The 20,563-nt window shown below is 45.2% G+C and overlaps 1 protein-coding gene across 7 annotated transcripts in view; it reads left to right on the top strand.

Annotated features, from left to right (window-relative positions):
* The window catches only part of dlg5a (discs, large homolog 5a (Drosophila)), an 87,484-nt gene that overhangs the window by 45,414 nt on the left and 21,507 nt on the right, over positions 1-20,563 (top strand). For 6 of the 7 annotated variants that reach the window (XM_063191561.1, XM_063191560.1, XM_063191558.1 and 3 more), the window contains 8 exons: positions 7,335-7,467; positions 8,081-8,208; positions 10,854-11,029; positions 11,707-11,810; positions 13,338-13,430; positions 14,603-15,730; positions 17,008-17,098; positions 19,433-19,598. In XM_063191561.1, coding sequence (XP_063047631.1) covers positions 7,335-7,467; positions 8,081-8,208; positions 10,854-11,029; positions 11,707-11,810; positions 13,338-13,430; positions 14,603-15,730; positions 17,008-17,098; positions 19,433-19,598 — 2,019 coding nt within the window. The remainder of the gene's footprint in view (positions 1-7,334; positions 7,468-8,080; positions 8,209-10,853; positions 11,030-11,706; positions 11,811-13,337; positions 13,431-14,602; positions 15,731-17,007; positions 17,099-19,432; positions 19,599-20,563) is intronic. The other variant, XM_063191562.1, reaches the window with a different exon arrangement.

Below are 20,563 nucleotides of genomic sequence, written 5' to 3'. Positions count from 1 at the left end.
CTCCTCTTTCCTCCTTTTTTCTCCTGTTGACTTGTGTTCCAGTGTAGAAAGTTTTACCTCAGGACTGGCTTGTCCTTTCTGTCTCCCATTCTGTCAAGAGAGGATACACAGCCTCTGTGCTGCTCCAAGGGACTCGTTCCTCCTCTAATCTGCTTCTGAACCCAGACAGGCCTCTTCATTTGAAATTCACAAGGACACGCTCCTTGTCTTTTTCCTCCAGATGCTGCCGTTCCTCTTCTCTCGTGTGTGCATGTGCTTGGTTGCGTGTCTGTCTGTCTGCGCAGCACAGTCGGAGCTCAGGTTGTCTCCGTCACTCTTGGCCATGCTATGCTAGCAAGGCGTCAAGCCTGCTCAGGTTAATTTTGCAAATCTAAACACCCGCGCACACACACACACACACACACACACACACCCATGCCCCTGGCTGCGCTTGCTACTGCCGTCTTTTGATTCCTGTGACTACAGGAGTGAAAATGAGTGATCCCATATGCCACCTAGTGGCCAGAAGCTGGTGGTGTAGCTGTGAAATGTAATCCTATCCCCAAACAGCTTCAGAGTGCCCTCCAGGCAGTGTTTCCCAACCTTTTTTGTCTTGTTGTGCACCCCATAAGCCTTTTTGTCATAACATCAGTACCCCTCTCTCTTATGTTCTAAATCTCTTCCTCTATGGCAATTCGATATGCGCCATACATTTGTTATCATTACATTTTCCCAGGTAGTATAGCTCTGGAAGGTATACTAAGAAGCTGGTTCAGTAGTAGAGTAGAGTAGAGTAGAGTAACTTTATTGATCCCCAGGGGGAAATTCAGGTATCCAGTAGCTTACATAAATACACAAATACACAAAAGCCCACATGGACATTTCAAGACAAAAATAAACACAGGAGGAATAGTCATCAGGGTGGGGAAAATACAATAAAATAATAGAGATAAATGTAGAAAAAGGTAATTGTGCAAAAAGACATTCTGTGAGTTGGGATAGACCAAAGCAGAAAAAACATACTCTGTCAGTTAAGGTAGACAACAAGTGTTGATGGATACATCTATGATATAGTATAGTATGTAGAAGTAGGCAGTGTACAGAGTATGATAGGGGTTGAACATTCTTACAATGTCACAGTAAAGTACAGGTAAGTGTTTTAGGCAAGCACACACACAACACACACACACACACACACACACACACACACACACACACACACACACACACACACACACACACACACACACACACACACACACACACACACAAACACACACACAAAGAGGTTCCCCAGTAACTGGGCCAGCTCCGACAGATCACAGTCAAGCAGTAGGGGGGGGGGATAAATGGCCAAAAAATGAAAAAATTGGAAAATGATTACGCCCACTTCAGTGATGGTGCATTGGGTCATTTGGGAGATATTTTGTATTGGAAGTTGGTGCCTATCATGAAATAAACCCCCCACCCCACCCAAAAAACTAAATCGGACATGATTTTTGCCTATTATTCCTTCCTTTTATTATTAAAAGTAAAACAATATCTTAAGAGAACACTTGGGTTCACCTGTCCACCAGATGTTGCAATGTTCTGATATGATAAAGTACATTTATATAATACATTGTGACTGCTGGTTGACTGCAAGAAAACTGGTGAAATCCCCAAGCAGACAGTCATATTCAGCACACCATCAGACAAGCAGTTAAAAAAGTTGTCCCAGGTATGTTTTTTCCTTTCAAACTTAATGATTATATTATTATATGATTTATTGTAAGATTTGTGTCAGGTTCCAGTCATACTTTCAGCTTTTTATCTGTTAAGAACAAATAGCTAACTAGCTAGCTAGCTTGTTTTTGCTCAAATTAGCCAGCTAACTTTATTATACAGTAATAACTTAGAGAAACCTACTAATTTAGCTTAATTTATCAGCTAACTAAGTTAATTAACACTGTCCTAAACCTAGTGCTTGTAACTTAGTCTAATTTAGAATATTGATCTATTTCAGAGAAGTCACATCAGTCTGATGACATAGCATGGCATCATCAAGCATGGCAGAGCCCAACAACGGGCCCAAAACCAGATCTTCTGGAAACATTTATAATGCAGATACTGACTTTCCTCCCTCCAAGACCTTCCAACCACCCACAAAACTCCCTACATTGCAGAGTGTCATAAGCATGATACGCTACCACCTTGAGATGGACAATGGGAAAGTGACTACAACTATGGCAGTACGGGAGGTGGCAAAACAGGTCTACGCCAAGTACTACCATGACACTGTGTTTTGTGTTTCCTTAAGCACCATCCAGAGGAAGGTAGAAAGGATCTGGAAACAGTTCAGTGAGGGCAGAAAGAGGTATGGACAGAAAGGGAAAGAAGACTCACAAGCTGTCAAACAATACAAAGAGTTATTTCATACAAAGTCTGAGCTCTTTGATGTATTTGCTCATGACCCTTTACGGCGACAAACACTGGAGAAAGAGTGGTGTGTAAGCATGAGTGAGATGGAGCCCAAATACTATGAAGATCAGAAGACAGAGCGAAAAATGTTCTGCTCCAAAGGTGTGGACCCTGTCTGGTACCATAGCATGATGCGAACCCAAAGGTTGAGGGAGAGGAGTGAAGAGTACCAGAAGAAGAGAGACCAGCAGTTCTCATACCAAACTCTGGACCATATTGCAGATATATTGACTGAAACTGGTGAGATACCCAGCTGCAGCAGTGATGAAGAGAGAGAGGGCACCTCCCCACTGAGACAGATGCCTGAGACTGACACACAGCTTCAAAAGGAGGGTAAGGAGAGTGTGGTGCGAGCAGAACCAAAAGGAAGGAAAAGAATCTTCACAGATGTTGCTGAACTAAGCATGGATGAAGATCCACTGCCACAGGAGTTTCAACACATTCGATTGCCCGAGAGAAAAGTCCGGGATGACTTCTATACAACTATAGCCAATCTCTCAGGAAAGGGACTTTCTATCAGTGAGGCAAGCTCAGCTGTAATTGAAGTGGGCAACACTATGTTTGGACGAAGCTGGAAAAGTGCTGGGGAATTCGATGAGGTCTTTGACAAGGATACGGTGCCAAGTACTAGAAGCATAAGGACAGCTCTACATCAAATTGAGGCCCAAAGTCTGTGTCTAGTTGTGGAAAAGCTTGAGGAGGAGAAGGAGAAAGGTAAAATGATCACACATGCATCGGACAGCACCACAAAGAAAGGTGTAGGCCAGTTCATGGTACAAGGGCTGCATGTGGGTCAAGATAGCCCATTTCCTCTGCCTATCCTACCAATTCATCGAGAGACCACAAAGGACATAGCAATGCAAGTGGATATGGGGTTTGAAATACTGGCGTCGGTCAGAGGAGTCAGTGTGGAGGAGGTTTATAAACTTGTCGATGCACATATGACTGACAGCACAGAGCACAACAAAGGGTTTTCAAAGCTGTTGGCTGAGATGTACAACCTGGAAACACCAGCAGGGCAGATCTTTTGTGGCACCCACACTACACTGGGCTTCAGCAGTGCCATGAATAAAGTGATGCGGTTGGTGGAGGCAGATATGAAGATGGAGCAAGTGCTACAGAGTTTCATGGTGGATCTGGATGTAGACAGCAAGAATGCCAGTGTGGCTGGACAGGCACTGGATATGTGCCTCAAGTTGGTGGCTCCTGAGTATTCACACAAACCCTGGAACCGCTACAGGGAATTCCTCCTATTCCTTGAGCAAAGGCAGGCATCCAGTGTGCTGTTTTCCTACAAAGACAGCAGGTTTGGATGTCTCTCCAGGGCGGCAGCAGTCCTAATATACCACTTTGGCCATCTGACAGAGTTCCTGAGCCAGAACCCTCACATAAACAACCGCCTGGCCTGCCTCGTCAGAGAAGTGATGGAGCTTCCCTACCTCAAGGTGGCCCTTGTGGTGTTTGCCTGCCTCGGTGTGCACTTGGTGGAGCCCTTCTATGCCAGAACCATAGAGAAAGATGCTACCCATACTCAGCTCAGGGAGTTCTACAAGGGACTGCATACAGGCTTGGGCCAGTGGGATCAGTGACAACTACACTACGTTCACAACACCCGAGTATCCTGTAGTGTCTGACAAGCTTTTTGGTAGTGTGAAGAACACCTACTCTGAGGAGGTCCTGAACTCGGTGTCAGACGTGGCTGCCGAACACTTGGATGAAGTGAAGAAGCTGACAGATCTCATGCTGCCCCATCTGAAGACTGTCCTGGCCAGGCAGAGGAGGGACTATGGAATTGATGAGGAGACCTTCCCAATGGACTACCCTGTCAGTGAACAGGCTAGTAACATTGATGGCACCCCTGTGCACAACATTGGGATGGAGAGATAATGTGGCAAGGTGGACTACAGACTGAAGAAGCTAGGCACACTGAACGCAGTCAGTAGGTCAATAATTTTACAGAAGAGCCAGGAGCTTAGGGATGGACAGATTCCGTCCTTCAGAGATTTCAAGGCAGCAGCCCAAGCAAAAAGAGAGGTTGAACTAAACTGGAGTAAAGTCATGAAGGCGAAATTCGAGAGTGGGGCAGACGAAAAACAGGAGATAGCTCAAAGAAAGGAGAGGAAGAGGCTAGACATGCTGGACACGCTGAAATCTTTTGGTGGCCCCTTCACTGACAGTGGGGAAGTTGCAAAGTTCCTTGTGGATGAAAGTCTGAACAACAACGCAAAGCTGCAGAGGATGAAGTTTGAGGTTCAGTTTGCCAGAGAAAGCACCACACTTCTGCCTAAAGTCGATCCTATCTTCAGAATCCAGGTGACACTGCCCAGTGGGAAGAGGAGGATGAAAACAGCACAGGAGTTTGGAGATGCTCTCATGGCGTACCTAGGCAAGAGGAGTGACCGAACCACACTGGAATATGCAAAATTCCAAGAAAGTCTTGAAAGACTAAGACAAATATGAGATTCTACATAACACTGACAAGTTCTTTCCATGTAAATGTGACTGAATAAAAGTTATTAAACTGTTCTGTATTTGAAATAGAAAATGTTCCAAATGAGTTCAGTGTTTCAGTGTTGGTATGTTGTAAGAATAGTTCATACAAAAGGCAGAACAGCTTCTTTTTATTTTGAAGAGGGGTGGGGGATTATTTTCAAAATACAGAGTCACTTTGAGGTGTAACAGTTATTCTATTAATAGTGTAAATTGAAAATCAAATGGCTTTGAAAGCTTTTTTTCAACAGTATATAGCCAAACAGTCAGAATAGCTTATGTATTCCAGGCGGAATGTGCAGAAAATGCCACTTTTTGGGTTATTTTTTTCATTTTCAAGGGGTGGGGGGTTATTTTCAAGATACAGAGTTACTTTTGGTGTCAAAGTTCTTGTATTTATAGTGTTAATCATGTCCCAAGTGGGCGTGGTGAAATTTTGAACTTGATGATTATCCCCCCCCCCTACAAGCAGGTGAGTAAGCAGGAAAAACAAGTATGTCCAGTGGTCAAGGGTCAAAAGTTCCTTAGTGCAGTTATTGGACAGCACACGCACACACACACACACACACACACACACACACACACACACACACACACACACACACACACACACACACACACACACACACACACACACACACACACACACACACCAAGAGGTTTCCCGGGCTGGGCCAGCTCTGGCATCTCAGGCAGTCCAGTCCCCTATGATGATGTTCTTCTTAGTGTCCTTCTGTGTGTTGTTAACAGCTGAATTGCCCATGGGACAAAGGACTTCCTTAGTCTGTCAGTCCTGCAGGTGAAAGCACGGAGTCTGTGGCTGAACAGACTCAGTTGGTTAGTGAAGGTGGCGTTAAGGGGGTGATGCTGATTGTCCATAATAGAGTCTAGTCTGCTCAGTGTTCTGCTCTCGGTTATTGAGGTGAGTGTCTCCAGTTCCATGCCCACCACTGATCCCGCCTTCCTCACCAGTCTGTCAAGGCGTCCAGCATCTCTCTTCCTGATGCTTCCTCCCCAGCACGTCGCAGCAAAGAAGAGCACGCTGGCCATGACAGACTGGTAGAACATAAGCAGAAGTCGGCTGCAGACATTGAAGGACCTCAGAGTAGTAAACCAGTTTAAGTTAACCTTGAGCTAGAGCTAATAGAAGAGTCTGGAGTCCTCATTTTCTTATCTAAATGATGCCTACAGGTATTTCTATTAGCAGGTTTACCACTTCCTGCTGGTGAACTAAGCCTGGTTTATGACTTAACCATGTTCTTAGTATAGCTCCTGGGTTTGCTGATTCTTAGAATGTTGACCTTGGAGTTGAACAGTGAAGTGGGCTTGAAGCAAACAAAGACTTTAGTTTCATCAGTAGGATCTCTGGAATGTCCAAGAGACCTATTAAAAGTAACACTGCTGAGGATATACATGGTGTTGAGCTAATATTTCTAACACCGTGATTAAGTGATTGGTCTTGTTGCACCGTCTGACCTGTCTGCAGCATCAAAGCTAGTGTATTTTCAAGACATAAATGCAGGTGGAAGTCCATGCTTTGAAGTATCTAAGCTGTAAAGCTTCTCATCATCTCACTAATTAGACCACGTTGTAGTGCCGTGTCTGTTGTACACCGTGTGGAGCCTGCCGATGAAAATGTTCAATTCAAGTTGTAGACTGTTGCGACCAAATTTGTGGCAAGGAAAAGAACTGAAATATCACTTTATATTTTATACATGTTTATATCCATTGTATATGAATGTCTGCAAAATTGATGAGGTGACAAGCAGGCTTCACTCAAACTGTTGTGTTCTTCTTTAGAGTGCTGAGTCTGACCAAATTGTATACTAGCTGAAGAACAGGCTCTATTGTGCATAGCCCATTGTCCATTCAAGTTGCTAAAACAATCAATGAAAGTGATCGAGTAGAGTTGTGGCGTATTTGTGGTGCATAGGTGGATTTTAAAGGTTTGGATTGCCGTCGTAAGACCACTCATTTCAAGGCCAGTAATTATTTTTTGAATCCCCATGCCCCATGATGCGACAGAAAGGGGTGGAGACTTGGGTACCCCATTACTGCCTCATTGCATAGTGAGGACTTTTTTTGTTTTTCCACATTAGCATCTGTGCTTCTGTCCATACTTTTTTTGTTTGTGTGCATATGTGACTACAATCATTTTGATAGTAAAGAAGAAGGATCACCGCACACTGGTGGACTTAGTTTTGCTGTTTTTTACTTAGGTGAACAATCATTTTGAGTTCTATGGGAACATTAGAGTGCTCAAGTAAAATTCTAGAAGGACTGGAGAGGGGAAAAAACCCTTACTCCTCAAAGGGTTAATGTCTGTGTCTGTGCCCATACTTCATTTTTGCTTGCGTTTGTGTGTGTTAAATATGCAAGTGTTTTTTTTCCCTCCACTGTTGCAGAGAGAAGGTGGAGAGCCAGCTGGACAAGGAGGCTCACTTCTGCCAGCTGATGGCTCACAACTCCCACGACTCGGCCATCGACACCGACTCCCTGGAGTGGGAGACTGAGGTGGTGGAGTTCGAGAAGGACCGGGTGAGTCTCCAGGGAGAGTGGGCTAGCTAGCACTTAACGCCTATAAATAAGTACCTGTGTTTCATCTTTGGGCTTTGTGTGTGTGTGTGTGTGTGTGTGTGTGTGTGTGTGTGTGTGTGTGTGTGTCTGTGTGTGTGTGTGTGTGTGTGTCTGTGTGTGCGTGTCTGTGTGTGCGTGTCTGTGTGTGCGTGTCTGTGTGTGCGTGTCTGTGTGTGCGTGCGTGCGTGCGTGCGTGCGTGCGTGCACATCAGTTACTAAGCAACTTCTATAGGCTGGTGAAGGACTAAATTGGGACTAATGACTGACAGTGATGAAGTAGGGTTTTTACCAGGGATACCACGACAGTCATTATAATCCTATACTCTAATCAATGTCAGACAAAAAAAGCTCTGTACGCATGTCTTCAAGTCAGCTGAGTAATGCCTGTATTTGGCAAGTCAATCAATGTTTAGTGTATTTCAATGAATAGATCTGTTGTGTGGACTCACTTTCTTGACGACAGACCTGACCTGACTGTGTAATTCAGGTCTGCGGAAGTGGAGCAAACGTAAATGAACCCAACTGAGAGGTGTAATCAATCACCATTTGTCTTTTGGTTTTGTGCGCGGATCAGGATGACATGGACCTCAAGGCCCTTGGGTTTGACATCGCCGAGGGGATAAACGATCCCTACATACCGGGAGACTGCGGGATATTTGTGACGAGGGTGGACAAGGGAAGCATCGCCGACGGGAGGCTAAGGTATCTCCTCACTTGTCTGAATGATATTCAACAGCAAACAGCAGGTTTTCATCCAACTTTGGAGCCACATTTTGACCATTTGAACTAAGAAAATGGAGCCTAGAACCACACAAAAAAAAATGTTTGCCCATTTTGATGGTAAAGAAGGGGCATGAAAGAAACCCTATGAACAGTGAACACATGAAAGTAGTGATTGATAACCTGCCTCCAAAAGCCATAATGCAGCACATTATTGTTTGCCATTGAATACCTGTAATTAGCACAACCCCTCAGCCAAGAAGGCATAATGTCGCTAGTTTGAGTTTTATTCAACATCAAACTGGTTTCTTTGCAAGATTTAAGATCCTAGCAGGAGCGACTTGCAAACAATCTTGGACATACCAATGGCACCAGTGTGAGTGAAGTACTACACCGCTTGAAAAAATAAAGGGAACACTTAAAAAATGTTATGCAACACCAAGTCAATCATACTTCTCTGATGTCAGCCTGTCCAATTAGGAAGCACCACTCATTATGAATCCATTTTGCATACTGTTGTGCAAATTAAACAAGCACTAGATAGAATTTTGAAGTAATCACCAAGACACGTCCCAAACTATTCTGCAGGTGGTGTCCACAGACTATTTTTCATCCTTTCTGGCTGACTTTTTGGTCACATGTACTTTTTGTCAGTGTTCCTTCCATCCCTGGAGTTACCATGAGGCGGTTTCTGTCTCCCTACTGAGTTTTGCTCAGGTATCGTGCTGCTCATCCAAGATGCCACATCAATGTGTGCTGTGGCACAAGGGTTTGCTCTGTCCCCCTGCACAGTCTTCATAGCATGGAGGGGATACCAGCAGACATGCCAGCAGACAAGAGACAGACTGTCTCTTTCTCTGTGTCTGAAGGCAAAGGAGGAGCACTGCCAGATCCCTGAAAAATGAGCTTCGCAGGCCACTGATGTGCATGTTTCCGCTCAGATGGTCAGGAACAGACTTCATGAGGATGGTATGAGGGCCTAGTGGCCACAAGGGGGACCTATGCGTACAGCCCAACACTATCGAGGATGACTGGCATGTGCCAGAGAGCATCGAAATGGCCATGTTCACCGTTCATGCTCTGAACTCTTCACAAATGATGTTGCAGGCAGCATTGCATTCGCCATAGCATCCTCAAACCCCAGTCTGTCACATGACATGAGCTAGACGTTACGTCTCCACTGACCGTTTGACCAGAAACCACTTCCTTTGCCAGAAGGGTGTGGGTGTGCTGGCATGTCTCCTGGTATCCCCTCATGCTCTGGACACTGTGCTGGCAGACACGGCAAATCTTCTTGCCACAGCGCACATTGATGTGGCATTTTGTATGAGCAACAACACTACCTGAACAACTTCAGTGCATGATAAACACCACCTCATGGTGCCTTCAGTGGGGTGGGACACTGACAAAATGCCCATATGACCAGAAAGAATGAAAAAAAGAAATGGTCTGTGGATAGCACCTGCAGAATAACTCTTAGTGGCCAGAAGCTGAAAGTGTATCTGGAAAAAGTAGTCCTATCCCCAAGCAGCTAGTTTTGGTTATTAACTCTAATTCTACCCATTCCTTGTTAAATTTGCACAATAATGTGCAAAATAGATTCGCAATGAGTGTTGCTTCCTAACTGGCTAATATCACTGTGGTGTGATTGACTTGGAGTTGCATTGTGTTTTTTAGTTTTCCCTTATCTTCTCTAGCAGTGTATAAACATACGAAACCATTGATGAATCTGCCTCCAAATGATGCAACACCACCCATTTGCTTGTCATTCAATAACTCATTGGAACCATTTAGCACAGCTCCTCAACCAGGAAGAGGTGTTAATTACTAAAGTTGCCCATTAAGCACACAGGTAGAATAAATCATTAGGAATACATACCATATGCAAGTCCTGATGTATAATACAAGTTGCTCATTACCACACACTGACAGGAATGAGTTGAATGATGAACTCCACTAATATGAGTCATGGCTAACCATTCATGTATTTTACTCATTTTGAATAATGTGCTCATCATTTTGAATTATGCCAAAGATCATTTCTCGCTAGCTGTCCATTTTGGTTTGTTTTGCAGTTCGTTGTTTGTGCTCATCATCAATTCTCATTTTGAATATTCTCAATAATAATAATTCCTGCTCAGGTCTTGCAGAGTGAAGTTGCTTACGTCGCTGAAGTTGCTTACGTGTACTCGTGCTCATTATCAATCCTTGTTTTGAATCATCTCAATAATGTCCTATGATCCTTTCTGGCGTGGTCTTGCAGGGTGAACGACTGGCTGAAGTTGCCTGCATGTACCTTTGCTCATTATGAATCCTTGTTTTGAATCATCTCAATATTGTACAATCCTTGTATGGTCTTGCAGGGTGAACTACTGGCAGAAGTATTTTTATGTGTACTTGTGCTCATTATCAATCCTTGTTTTGAACAATCTCAATAATATATAATCCTAATTTGTGTTACTAAATATTTTTCTTTTCGAATTGTGTATGTTCTTGTATGAGCTCATTTTCCCTGCTATATATAGTTTTTGTGTTTTATACCTGACATTTTTACATCTGTCTGCTCAATAAAAATGTTGATCACAAAAAAATAATGTCCTATAATCCTTCCTGGCGTGGTCCTGCAGGGTGAACGACTGGCTGCTGAAGATCAACGACGTGGACCTGGTCAACAAGGACAGGAAGCAGGCGGTGAAGGTGGTGCTGGCGGCCGGCGGCCTGCTCAACATGCTGGTGCGGCGCAGGAAGTCCCTGGGAGGACGTCTGGTCACCCCCGTGCACATCAATCTCGCCGGACACAAGGGTATCGTATCGCTTTCCGGCCGCCCTCGCTGCCCGTCTGGCTTGCGGTCACTTTGTTTGACTAACTTTGTTAGTCTGTCTGAGATACACATGTGACGGGTTATTTTCAGCTCAGGTTGCTCTTCTGTGTTGGCCTGACAAGCCAGACTATAGTGAAACAGGTGTATGAAACGCATGAATGAAACACATGTACATTGACTAGCAGCACACCATAAGAGAGAGAGGTGGCTGGGCAGGAATCTGGCCTTCAGTCACAATACCCTTTGTTTGTGTTTTCATTTAATTTGTTTGTTTTGTTTAATTTGTGTAGCATCATCTGGATAGGCTTAGCAAGGTAACAATATGGATCTGCCTATCATGTGCAGTTAAGCAGTTTGAACGCCAAATGCCCGCTCCATCCACAAGTTTTTGCTTTGCCTATGGTTTGATGTCAGACTATACTTTTCATATCATAGGCTTGTCAGGCTAGTTGACTGTGTCTAGTATCTGTGAAAAACAAAAGTGTAGTTGAATTTACTTCAGCAAAACTGAAGTGTTCTCTGTCTGTCTCTCTGTGTCTCTCTCTCTCTCTCTCTCTCTCTCTCTCTCTCTCTCTCTCTCTCTCTCTCTGTCTCTCTCTCTCTCTCTCTCTCTCTCTCTCTCTCTCTCTCTCTCTCTCTCTCTCTCTCTCTCTCTCAGACTGTGGTATCGTGCTGGAAGGTGGTGTGTATGTGACCAATATCGTGTCGGGGAGTCCGGCTGCACGGGAGGGTTCCCTGACTGCAGGAGACCGCCTCATCGCTGTGAGTCCACCCCTCTATTTTTTCCCTACGAGGCATTTTTGGTGCTACAGATACAGCCTGATGCAATCAGCAACACTCAGCCAGCCAGGTTTAGCAGAATGTGTACTTTTCTTCTGCAGGGATCAAGTGTCGTCCCCCCCCACTAATTCGTGACCTTAGTTGAACTGCTTTTCCACTGTGACATAGTGTGACATGGTGTCGAGACCCCTCCAGACGCATACTGTGCATGTGGCATTTATTTTCCCCACCCATATGTAATGGCAAGTCTGCTTACTGCAGTTTGCCTACACGATATGTGATAGGTCTTGCACTTCAAATGCTAACGTGAGAAACATGTGACTGTCCAGATTGTAATCAGCGAGAGTGGGTCAAGTGTGCTGATGCCTCCTGCCTGTGGATGCCAATCATAAAGAACTGATGACTTTATGAGATGTCCTGCCGAGACCGTTTATGTAGCAGCAATTTTGTGTGAGGGGCGTGTACGGTAACATACAGACGAAAAGTTAATTCACCAATATTACTATTTATGTATTTAAACCAAACCTTGGAGTTGGGGTTAAGGGTAAGGTATAGTGTATGTACTGTGTAAGTACAAAACATTACTTGTAATAGCACATGTTGATGCATTTGCATTCACTTGAAAAGAAATTGTGAAATGAAGTGTACCTGAACCCAAACAACATCACACTTGGCTCTGCACTGACTTGTAATAAGACACTTAGTAAATGAGCTCAGTAAAATGATTGGTTGGAGAGTTGTGGATGGAACAGACAGTGACAGACATATATACAGTCCTAGCATTACATAATTAGAGTTGCAGAGGACACTGCAGTATCACTGCCTCTTTTCTCAGGGGTTAATACAATATCTTTGCTATTACTCACACTCACTATCTATTGCTATATCTCACAATGTATAATGACCATTGTTGAATTGCATTGAATTGAGGATTATGTTTTTTCCTCATGTAACACACAAACTTTTTTTAATCAATTCTAAAGAATGGTCCATACAAAAGATGGCCACTATGGAGAATGTGCTATGCAAGAATTAAGTCATTGTCACAAAAAAACAAAACAAAAACAAAAGTATAACTGTGTCTAATACATTTCAGATTTGTAAAGTGGCCAAGATATAACAGTATGATATTGATCACCTCTGTAGTAAACTGCTCTTGAAGACAGATGATACATGGAAGACCAAGTCATTGTGAATGAAATTCAGGCATCAGCTATTATTTTTCACTGAAGTGTGAACTTATCTGAAAGTAGATAGATAAGACAGGAGTTCATTGGTTGTGGGAACTCTTTGGGAATGTGTTGGTGAGCTGACTTGAATTACATTTCTCTTTTAAGTCGTGTTGGCTGTTTCAACTCTTTTCTCTGTACATTATTGTGATGGAAATTTGGTTGGAATAGACTGAATAGACTCCCCCCTCATACTTTTTCTGTCTTTCTTCCTGTCTATCTCCCCTCCTCTTTCTCTTTCTTTTGAGAAGTGCTGACCTAAATTTCCCCCCTTCCCCAGATAAATGGCATCGCGCTAGATAACAAATCACTGACTGAATGCGAGGCTTTGCTGAGGAGCTGCAGGGACTCACTCAGTCTCTCCCTCATGAAGGTGAATTCTAATGAAGCACTTTTTTATCTCTTTATTCTCTCTCTCTCTCTCTCTCTCTCTCTCTCTCTCTCTCTCTCTGTCTCTCTCTCTCTCTCTCTCTCTCTCTCTCTCTCTCTCTCTCTCTCTCTCTCTCTCTCTCTTTCTCTCTCTCTCTTTTTCTCTTTTTCTCTGTCTCTGGATTCTTCTCTCTCTATCTCTTCACAGTCTCTTTCTCTCTCTCTTTTGATCTCCCTTTCTCTGATTTTCCCCCATCTTGGTCCCACCTCTCAGCCTTGCTCTCTCTTTCCCTCGTCAAATCTTTGTCTTCCCTACTCTCTCTCTCTCTCTTCCTTGACCCCACTTTCCCTTGTTATCTCTTCTCACTCTCTCACTCCCACTCTAACTACTTGCTCTCTTTTCTCTGTATAGACCTTTTTCCAAAAATAGCCAATTTTTTGTGAAGATTTGGTTTGTAAATGTGTGACATTGGCTGAGCCTTTCCACAAGTCTGATTACCTCATGCTATCACACCATTTAATGAGTGTGCCGTGGTTTGTGCTGTGAGTTCTCATTTTCAACGTTTCAGTTACCGTACAACAGGGAGTTTGCCTGCTTACCTCTTTCCCCCTCTGCCAGAATGATCTAATGTTCAGAGGGGTCAATCCCAGGTTCAGAAAGTAAATACCCTGCCAACAACTTGAGCCAACCAGCTTTGAATCAGCTGATCGTTATGGATACTCGTTACTCAGTTAACACATTGACTGCCAAAAATGTTCTGGTTAGTTTCGAATCCCCTGCGTTGAATGCCAAAACCACACTAATGTGCTTTCACGCTTTTTTCTATATTACAAAATTAGACACTCCAATAAACCTCATGTGTATTTTTAAAAAGAGAGATGGGGGAGCGCTGCCTTGCGAAAAACTGATTCAGTGTCCTACCTCAAATAGCTTAGAGTTGGTCTCTCCTTCCAAATGAGCCTGTATGTGCTGTAGCTCTTAAAGAAATTATGCTGTGGTTTAAGAAAAGACGTCAAGCATGGTCTGAATTGCTGGCATTCTGTTCTAGCCAAATCAAAGGGGAAAAGCAGTGTGGCAGTCAGTGTGTTAAATCACCTGTGTTGGATGGAAACTGGCTTATTTATTTATTTAATTTTATCGCCAATGTGTTAATGTTCCCTGTTGCCCACCCCCAGTTCTTTCCCCAGAGCTCCTCCGGTCAAAACATCTTTGAGAGCCTGCGGGAGGTGGAGAAGTGCGGCGGCGGGCGTCCGCTCGAGGTGCACTCACGCAACAGCCGCAACCTCAAGCACAACAGCAGCTCCACGCAGACCGACATCTACAGCGGCGGCGGCGAGGGGTTGAGCGTGAATGCCATCAACGCCAACCACCGATCGAAGACGCCGCGGCCCGACGGCGGCGACGAGATGATGATGCCTCCTTTCCCGCCTCCCCCGCCCTTCCCGTCGGAGAGCCGTAACAGCAAGGCGGCCTTCACCTCCTCCAACACGGTGCACCCCAACCAGCTGCGGCCGTCCTCGGAGCTGGGCCTGCCGCGCTACCCCAGCGCCTTCCAGGAGTGCTGCTACGCCCCCCACCTGGAGCCCAGCGGCCCCGCCTCCTCCGACTGCGTCACCCTGGAGACCACGCTGGAGCGCAGCGGCAAACACAGCGGCGGCACCTGGCCCAAGATGGTGGTGGCCGCCGGCAGCCCCCTCACCGTCTCGTCCGACGCCCCCCCGGCCCAGCTGTCCATCTTCAAGTCGCCCAAGCAGAGGAAGCCCATTTTCGACGAGGTCTTCAAGTGCTCCTCGCCCATCGTGGACATGACCACCTCCTCCGCCTCCAGGCTGGACTTCCGGGCCACCTCCCCTCCCCTGCCCCTGCTCCCGCTGCCCCTGCCCTTGCCTTTGCCTCCGCCACCCCCTCCCCCAGTAGCCTCGCTAACCTCCATCCACTCCCCGCAGCCCTCCAAGCTGGAGCCGCCTCCCCTGCCCCCCATGCCGCCCACCCGCAACGACTCCTTCAAGTTCAAGCACAAGCCTCAGGGGAGCTCGGCCTCCGACTCCACCATCACGGAGGCCTCCAAGGCGGGGGATGAGCGCTGCCTCAGCCTCAGCCTGAGCATCAGCGGCGGCGGTGGTGGCGGTGGCGGTCTGCACAGCTTCAGCGAGGCCAAGCCCCTGGCGTCGCGCAAGTCTTGTGAGGAGGACATTGGGCGGCAGAGGGCCGAGGAGCCGGAGGTGAAGCGGCCGAGGCCCAAGTCCGCGCCGGCGCTGCGCCGCAGGATGACGCCCCAGACCATCGCCCTGCCCAGCTATCAGGTGCCAAACACAGGGTTGCAGCATACACACGCACGTGTGCACACTAGGGATGCAAATGATCATTCATTAATACATAAATTTTTAGCTGATTGACCTTATCAATTATGAAATGTTCCCACTCTTCACATTCCTTTTCACACGCACTTCATCAGGTCCATTTTACCTGGATCTCTTGTCAGTCAAGTTGGTGATTTATTTGCAATTTTAAAAAAAAATTATTAATGTTTTAATCGACCAAAGTCTAATTGTTGACAGCCGTAGTGCACACGCACATTCTAGCCAAACACAGCACAGCAACCAATCTAAGTGTGAACTCAAGATATTTCTTGTGAGATCACATATCATATGACTCATATGATCATATATGATCACCCTCTGTGTCTCCCACCCACAATTGTTCTCTCATTCTCATATCTCACTACTTACTTTCCCAAAATGTCTTTTTCTCTCCATCTTTCTTTCTCTCCTTCTTCAGTCTGTCACTATTTTGCTCACTCCTCTCTCCCCATCTCTCTCTCTCTCTTTCTTTCTTTCTTTTTTCTTTCTTTCTTTCTTTCTTTCTCTCTTTCTTTTTTCTTTCTTTTTTCTTTCTCTCTTTCTTTCTTTCTCTCTTTCTTTTTTCTTTCTTTTTTCTTTCTCTCTTTCTTTCTTTCTTTCTTTCTTGCCCTCTCTCTCTCTCTCTCTCTCTCTCTCTCTCTCTCTCTCTCTCTCTCTTCTCTCTCTCTATCTCTCTCTCTCTCTCTCTCTCTCTCTCTCTCTCTCTCTCTCTCTCTCTCCCTCCCTCCCCACCCGCTTGCTTTAATTAGCCTCTCAGCCAGAGATTGATGCCCCGTCCTGGCTCTCTTCTCTCCTCTCCTCTTCTCCTCTGTGCTCCTGAGTCCTGGGCCAGGGTGCAAACTGCTGAGCCATGCTCCTCGCGCTGATATGTGGTCTATTTAGCTGCAGATGTCTTTCCACCTCTACTGCTTTCCCCCACTACAGTACATTTATGTAATGGCCTTTATTTATTTACACCACTCAGGCAGGTGTGAAGACCCACGGAACACACACCACACATTAAAGGTTGCTCTGGCTCTAATTATAGCATTGAAAGGTATTGTGAAGCAAAGAATAGTGGCTGACTTCGGTGTGTGTGTGTGTGTGACTGTGTGTGTGTGACTGTGTGTGTGTGTGTGTGTGTGTGTGTGTGTGTGTGTGTGTGTGTGTGTGTGTGTGTGTGTGTGTGTGTGTGTGTGTGTGTGTGTGTGTGTGTGTGTGTGTGTGTGTGTGTTTTTCAGAGCTACTCCTGTGATGACCACTCCCCCAACCGGCACCGGCACAGTGTTGGCTTTATGCCCACCATCTACGGCAATGGCACTCTCCCTCCCAGTAAGTCTCACCTCATCTCATTCCTCTCCACTTCCTCCTCCTCATCCAGGCCACTGCAACCCCACAGCTCTTGTGTTTTCTCCAGGGCGAGAGGAAGAGCTGTGCATCTACACACACACACTTATCTTACATCTAGCCAACATTTTAATGCTATTTATTTCTTTGTCCGTTGACTTCCTGCAAATGTATGACAAAAAAAAAAAAACACAAAACACACCAGACGGAGTTACCTTTGCCATGTTTCACTATTATAGAGTGATATAAATTTTGGTGCACTCTTTCGTCTCTCTGCAAATATTGTTTTTTTTTCTTTTTAGTAGACGCTTTTACACACACTTTTTACTGTGCCTATGCATATAGGAGAATATGAAGTGTGCTACATGGAGAATCGTATAGTGTAGCTGGTTTATAGTTTGATCATCCACATTGTGGTCAACAAAATGTATTTCAAAGGGTATTGGCACAATTTTGCCAACTGAAATAGACGGTCAAAAAATGACCTGTAGCAATGGTGGACGGTAGGTAAGTAAGGTAAGTTAGGTGTTAGGTACATGGGTAATAGCTGTTAAATATGTTGGCACAGGTGACCAATGAAAATACCGATGTAATCCTAAACATTGGCTTCCACTGCAAATAAACATGACCAAATGAGCATTGGTGGAGATTGCCAAACTGTGGACATGTTGACCAATGTCACACATCTGAGTCACTCCCTGACACAGCTTTTGAACTGTAGCATTGGACAGCGAGCAGCACTGTGTTCAGCATGAAGTAATATTGACTGTAGTGGCATGGCATCAGTCTGATGGTGAGTCATAATCCAGTTACAGTCAGCCTTGATCTTTACCCCAGCTGGCAGCCGCGGAGAAGCAGAGTTGTGGTCTAAAATGCATGTCTGGGCCCTACCATGGCCTAACTTACTACGCCAGCGACCCGGGTTTGATTCCGGTCCGGGTCATTTTGCCAATCCTTCTCCGTTTCTCTCTCGCCACTCATTTCCTGTCCCTCAGTCACTATCCTGAAATGAAAAAAAAAAAAGAAATGAAATAAAATGCATGTCTGAGTTGTGGACCCAAAACAGGAATTAATTGTACTGGTAGAAGTCACCTTGCCATGAGGGAGGTCATTTTGTAATTAAGGCCCTTCATGCATGTCTTAAACTGACATCTTGAAATTCACAACGGCCATGCACCATCTTATTGGCAGATAATATGAGTGCCTTTGCATAGGGCCCTTATACCGTAAGGACTGTATGTGGCCCTGTTCAACCACAAAGATTGCATGAAAAGCCGTAGACCATAAGACTTACCTTTTTACTTCAGGTTTTTATTTTTATTCAGGTCAGGGTATCGCCAAACGACTATTGCACTAGAATTAATAAATGGTTTTGGTTTCCTCTTTGGTGTGAATAACAAGGACATGCATATTTCTTTCTCTGTTGTTTAGTTGTAAACACACTGTCTTCCCTGTGGATAGGCTTTTGTGCCGCAGGAGCCTGTTTTTGTTCTCTCTCTCTCTCTCTCTCGCACACAAACACACACACGCACTAATGAAAGCACGCATGCAATCACAAGAATACACAAACAAAAAGGAGCAGTTTAAAAAACAAGGTCTATTTTTACCGCATTTGAATATCTGTGACTTAATTTGGCTGTGAAGTGTGTTTTTCTCTGGTCTGCTCATCAGCTATGATGGGTCTGTGTTTTGCAGGTGTGTGCATCCAAAACAAAAGCTTGTAACAACCAACACATTTGTCAGTACAGAGGAGAACCTTAGTCATAGCATTATGTAAAATGGAAATGATAAGTTATGTTAATGATGGTAGTATTGATCTTGGATAGATTTTTTCATTCAAACCCGGTGGCTCAAAGTGAAGAAATGCGCATGACAGCAAAATACATGTAACAAGCTTTGTTTCAATGCAGCTATTTTCAATGGCTTATAAAAAATAAATAAATGTGTATGCCTGTGATTGTGTACTGTATGATGTTGTTTGTCCCAGTTCTAATGATCATGAACTACTTAGCTGAATCTACTAGATACCTCTGCATGTCTCCAGAAGGGAGTTTCTGTAAGCTGTTGTGAAGGGAGTGATGGCAAGACTACTGTATTGTTTAAGCACATCACTCTGACATAATGCATATTTGTCCTTCACTTGTTTTTTCGGTGATAATAACTAAGGTACTTAGGTACTTATCCCGGGCTGCCTCTTTTTTTCTTTTCTTCTTTCTTTCCTATTCTATTCTATTCTATTCTATTTATTTCTATTTACTTACTAACTTACTTGTATGTATATATGAATTCATATTTCTATGTCTTCACGTATTCCTCCAGACTCGGTACATCGCGGGATGGCTCCGTGCCCGGCCATCACGGCCGTCATGAGGAACCCGGTCTACACAGTGCGAAGCCACCGGGTCCACACCAGTAACTGCTCCTCAGTGGCCAGCCAAATCAGCCAGCAGCAGCAGCAGCAGCAGCAGCAGCACTCACATCCCAGGTACCGCCCTGATCCCTCCTCACCCCACCCCACCCCACCCCATCTCTCCTCCTGCCCTGCCCTGCCCTGCCCAACAACACAGCACCCCACTCACCTCACCTCACCTCACCTCCACCTCCACTGCTACACTCCACTCCAGCAGCTATAAATATGCCAAAAACTGTGACCAGCACATATTTCTTTCTGTCCTCCTTCTCTCTCTCTCTCTCTCTCTCTCTCTCTCTCTCTCTCTCTCTCTCTCTCTCTCTCTCTCTCTCTCTCTCTCTCTCTCTCTCTCTCTCGAGCGCACGCTCTCTCTCTCTCTCTCTCTCGAGCGCACGCTCTCTCTCTCTCTCTCTCTCTCTCCTCTAGTTCTCGTTCTTTTTCCTTTTCTGTTGCTGTTCTCTCTGTCAACCTATCTCTCTTTCTCTTCCCCTTCTCTTCTTTCTGTCTCTTAACTCTTCTCTCATTCTTGCCTTTTCTTTCATCCCTCTCTCTCTTAGCCCCCTCTCTCTTTCTCACTATCCCTCACTTTATCTCTCTCTTCGTCCACCACCTCATCTGCCGTACAGATCGTCTCATTTGCACTGCTTAAGATAATGAGAGGGGGGGGGGGCGCTGACACCAAGAGGGCCATGCTGCGTTTATGAGGCCCCTCGATGGCCACCACAGTACATATTACGGGCCCCAAACCCAATAGGCTGAGAGGAGAGAAGCAGAGAGAAGTGGAGTGTGTCAGCTGGGCCCTCTCATCTTACCTCTGAAATGCAGTGGAGGGGTGTTGGGGGTGGGATGGGGTATGGTGGTGGGGTGGGGTGGGATGAGATGAGCGATAAGGGAACTGCTGTGCAAATGGAAAACATGCAGCGCACTCCCTCTCTGTCTGATCAAGTTTTTTTTAGCAGCCAGGCTAAAATTGCCATAGTTACCCCATTCAATATTGTATTTCACTACCCATACTGTATCAGGGCTTTCTCCCTAATGGT

Source organism: Engraulis encrasicolus, chromosome 24 (genome assembly GCF_034702125.1).
Source record: "Engraulis encrasicolus isolate BLACKSEA-1 chromosome 24, IST_EnEncr_1.0, whole genome shotgun sequence".
NCBI lineage: Eukaryota > Metazoa > Chordata > Actinopteri > Clupeiformes > Engraulidae > Engraulis > Engraulis encrasicolus.
This window is presented reverse-complemented; position numbering and strand designations above follow the sequence as displayed.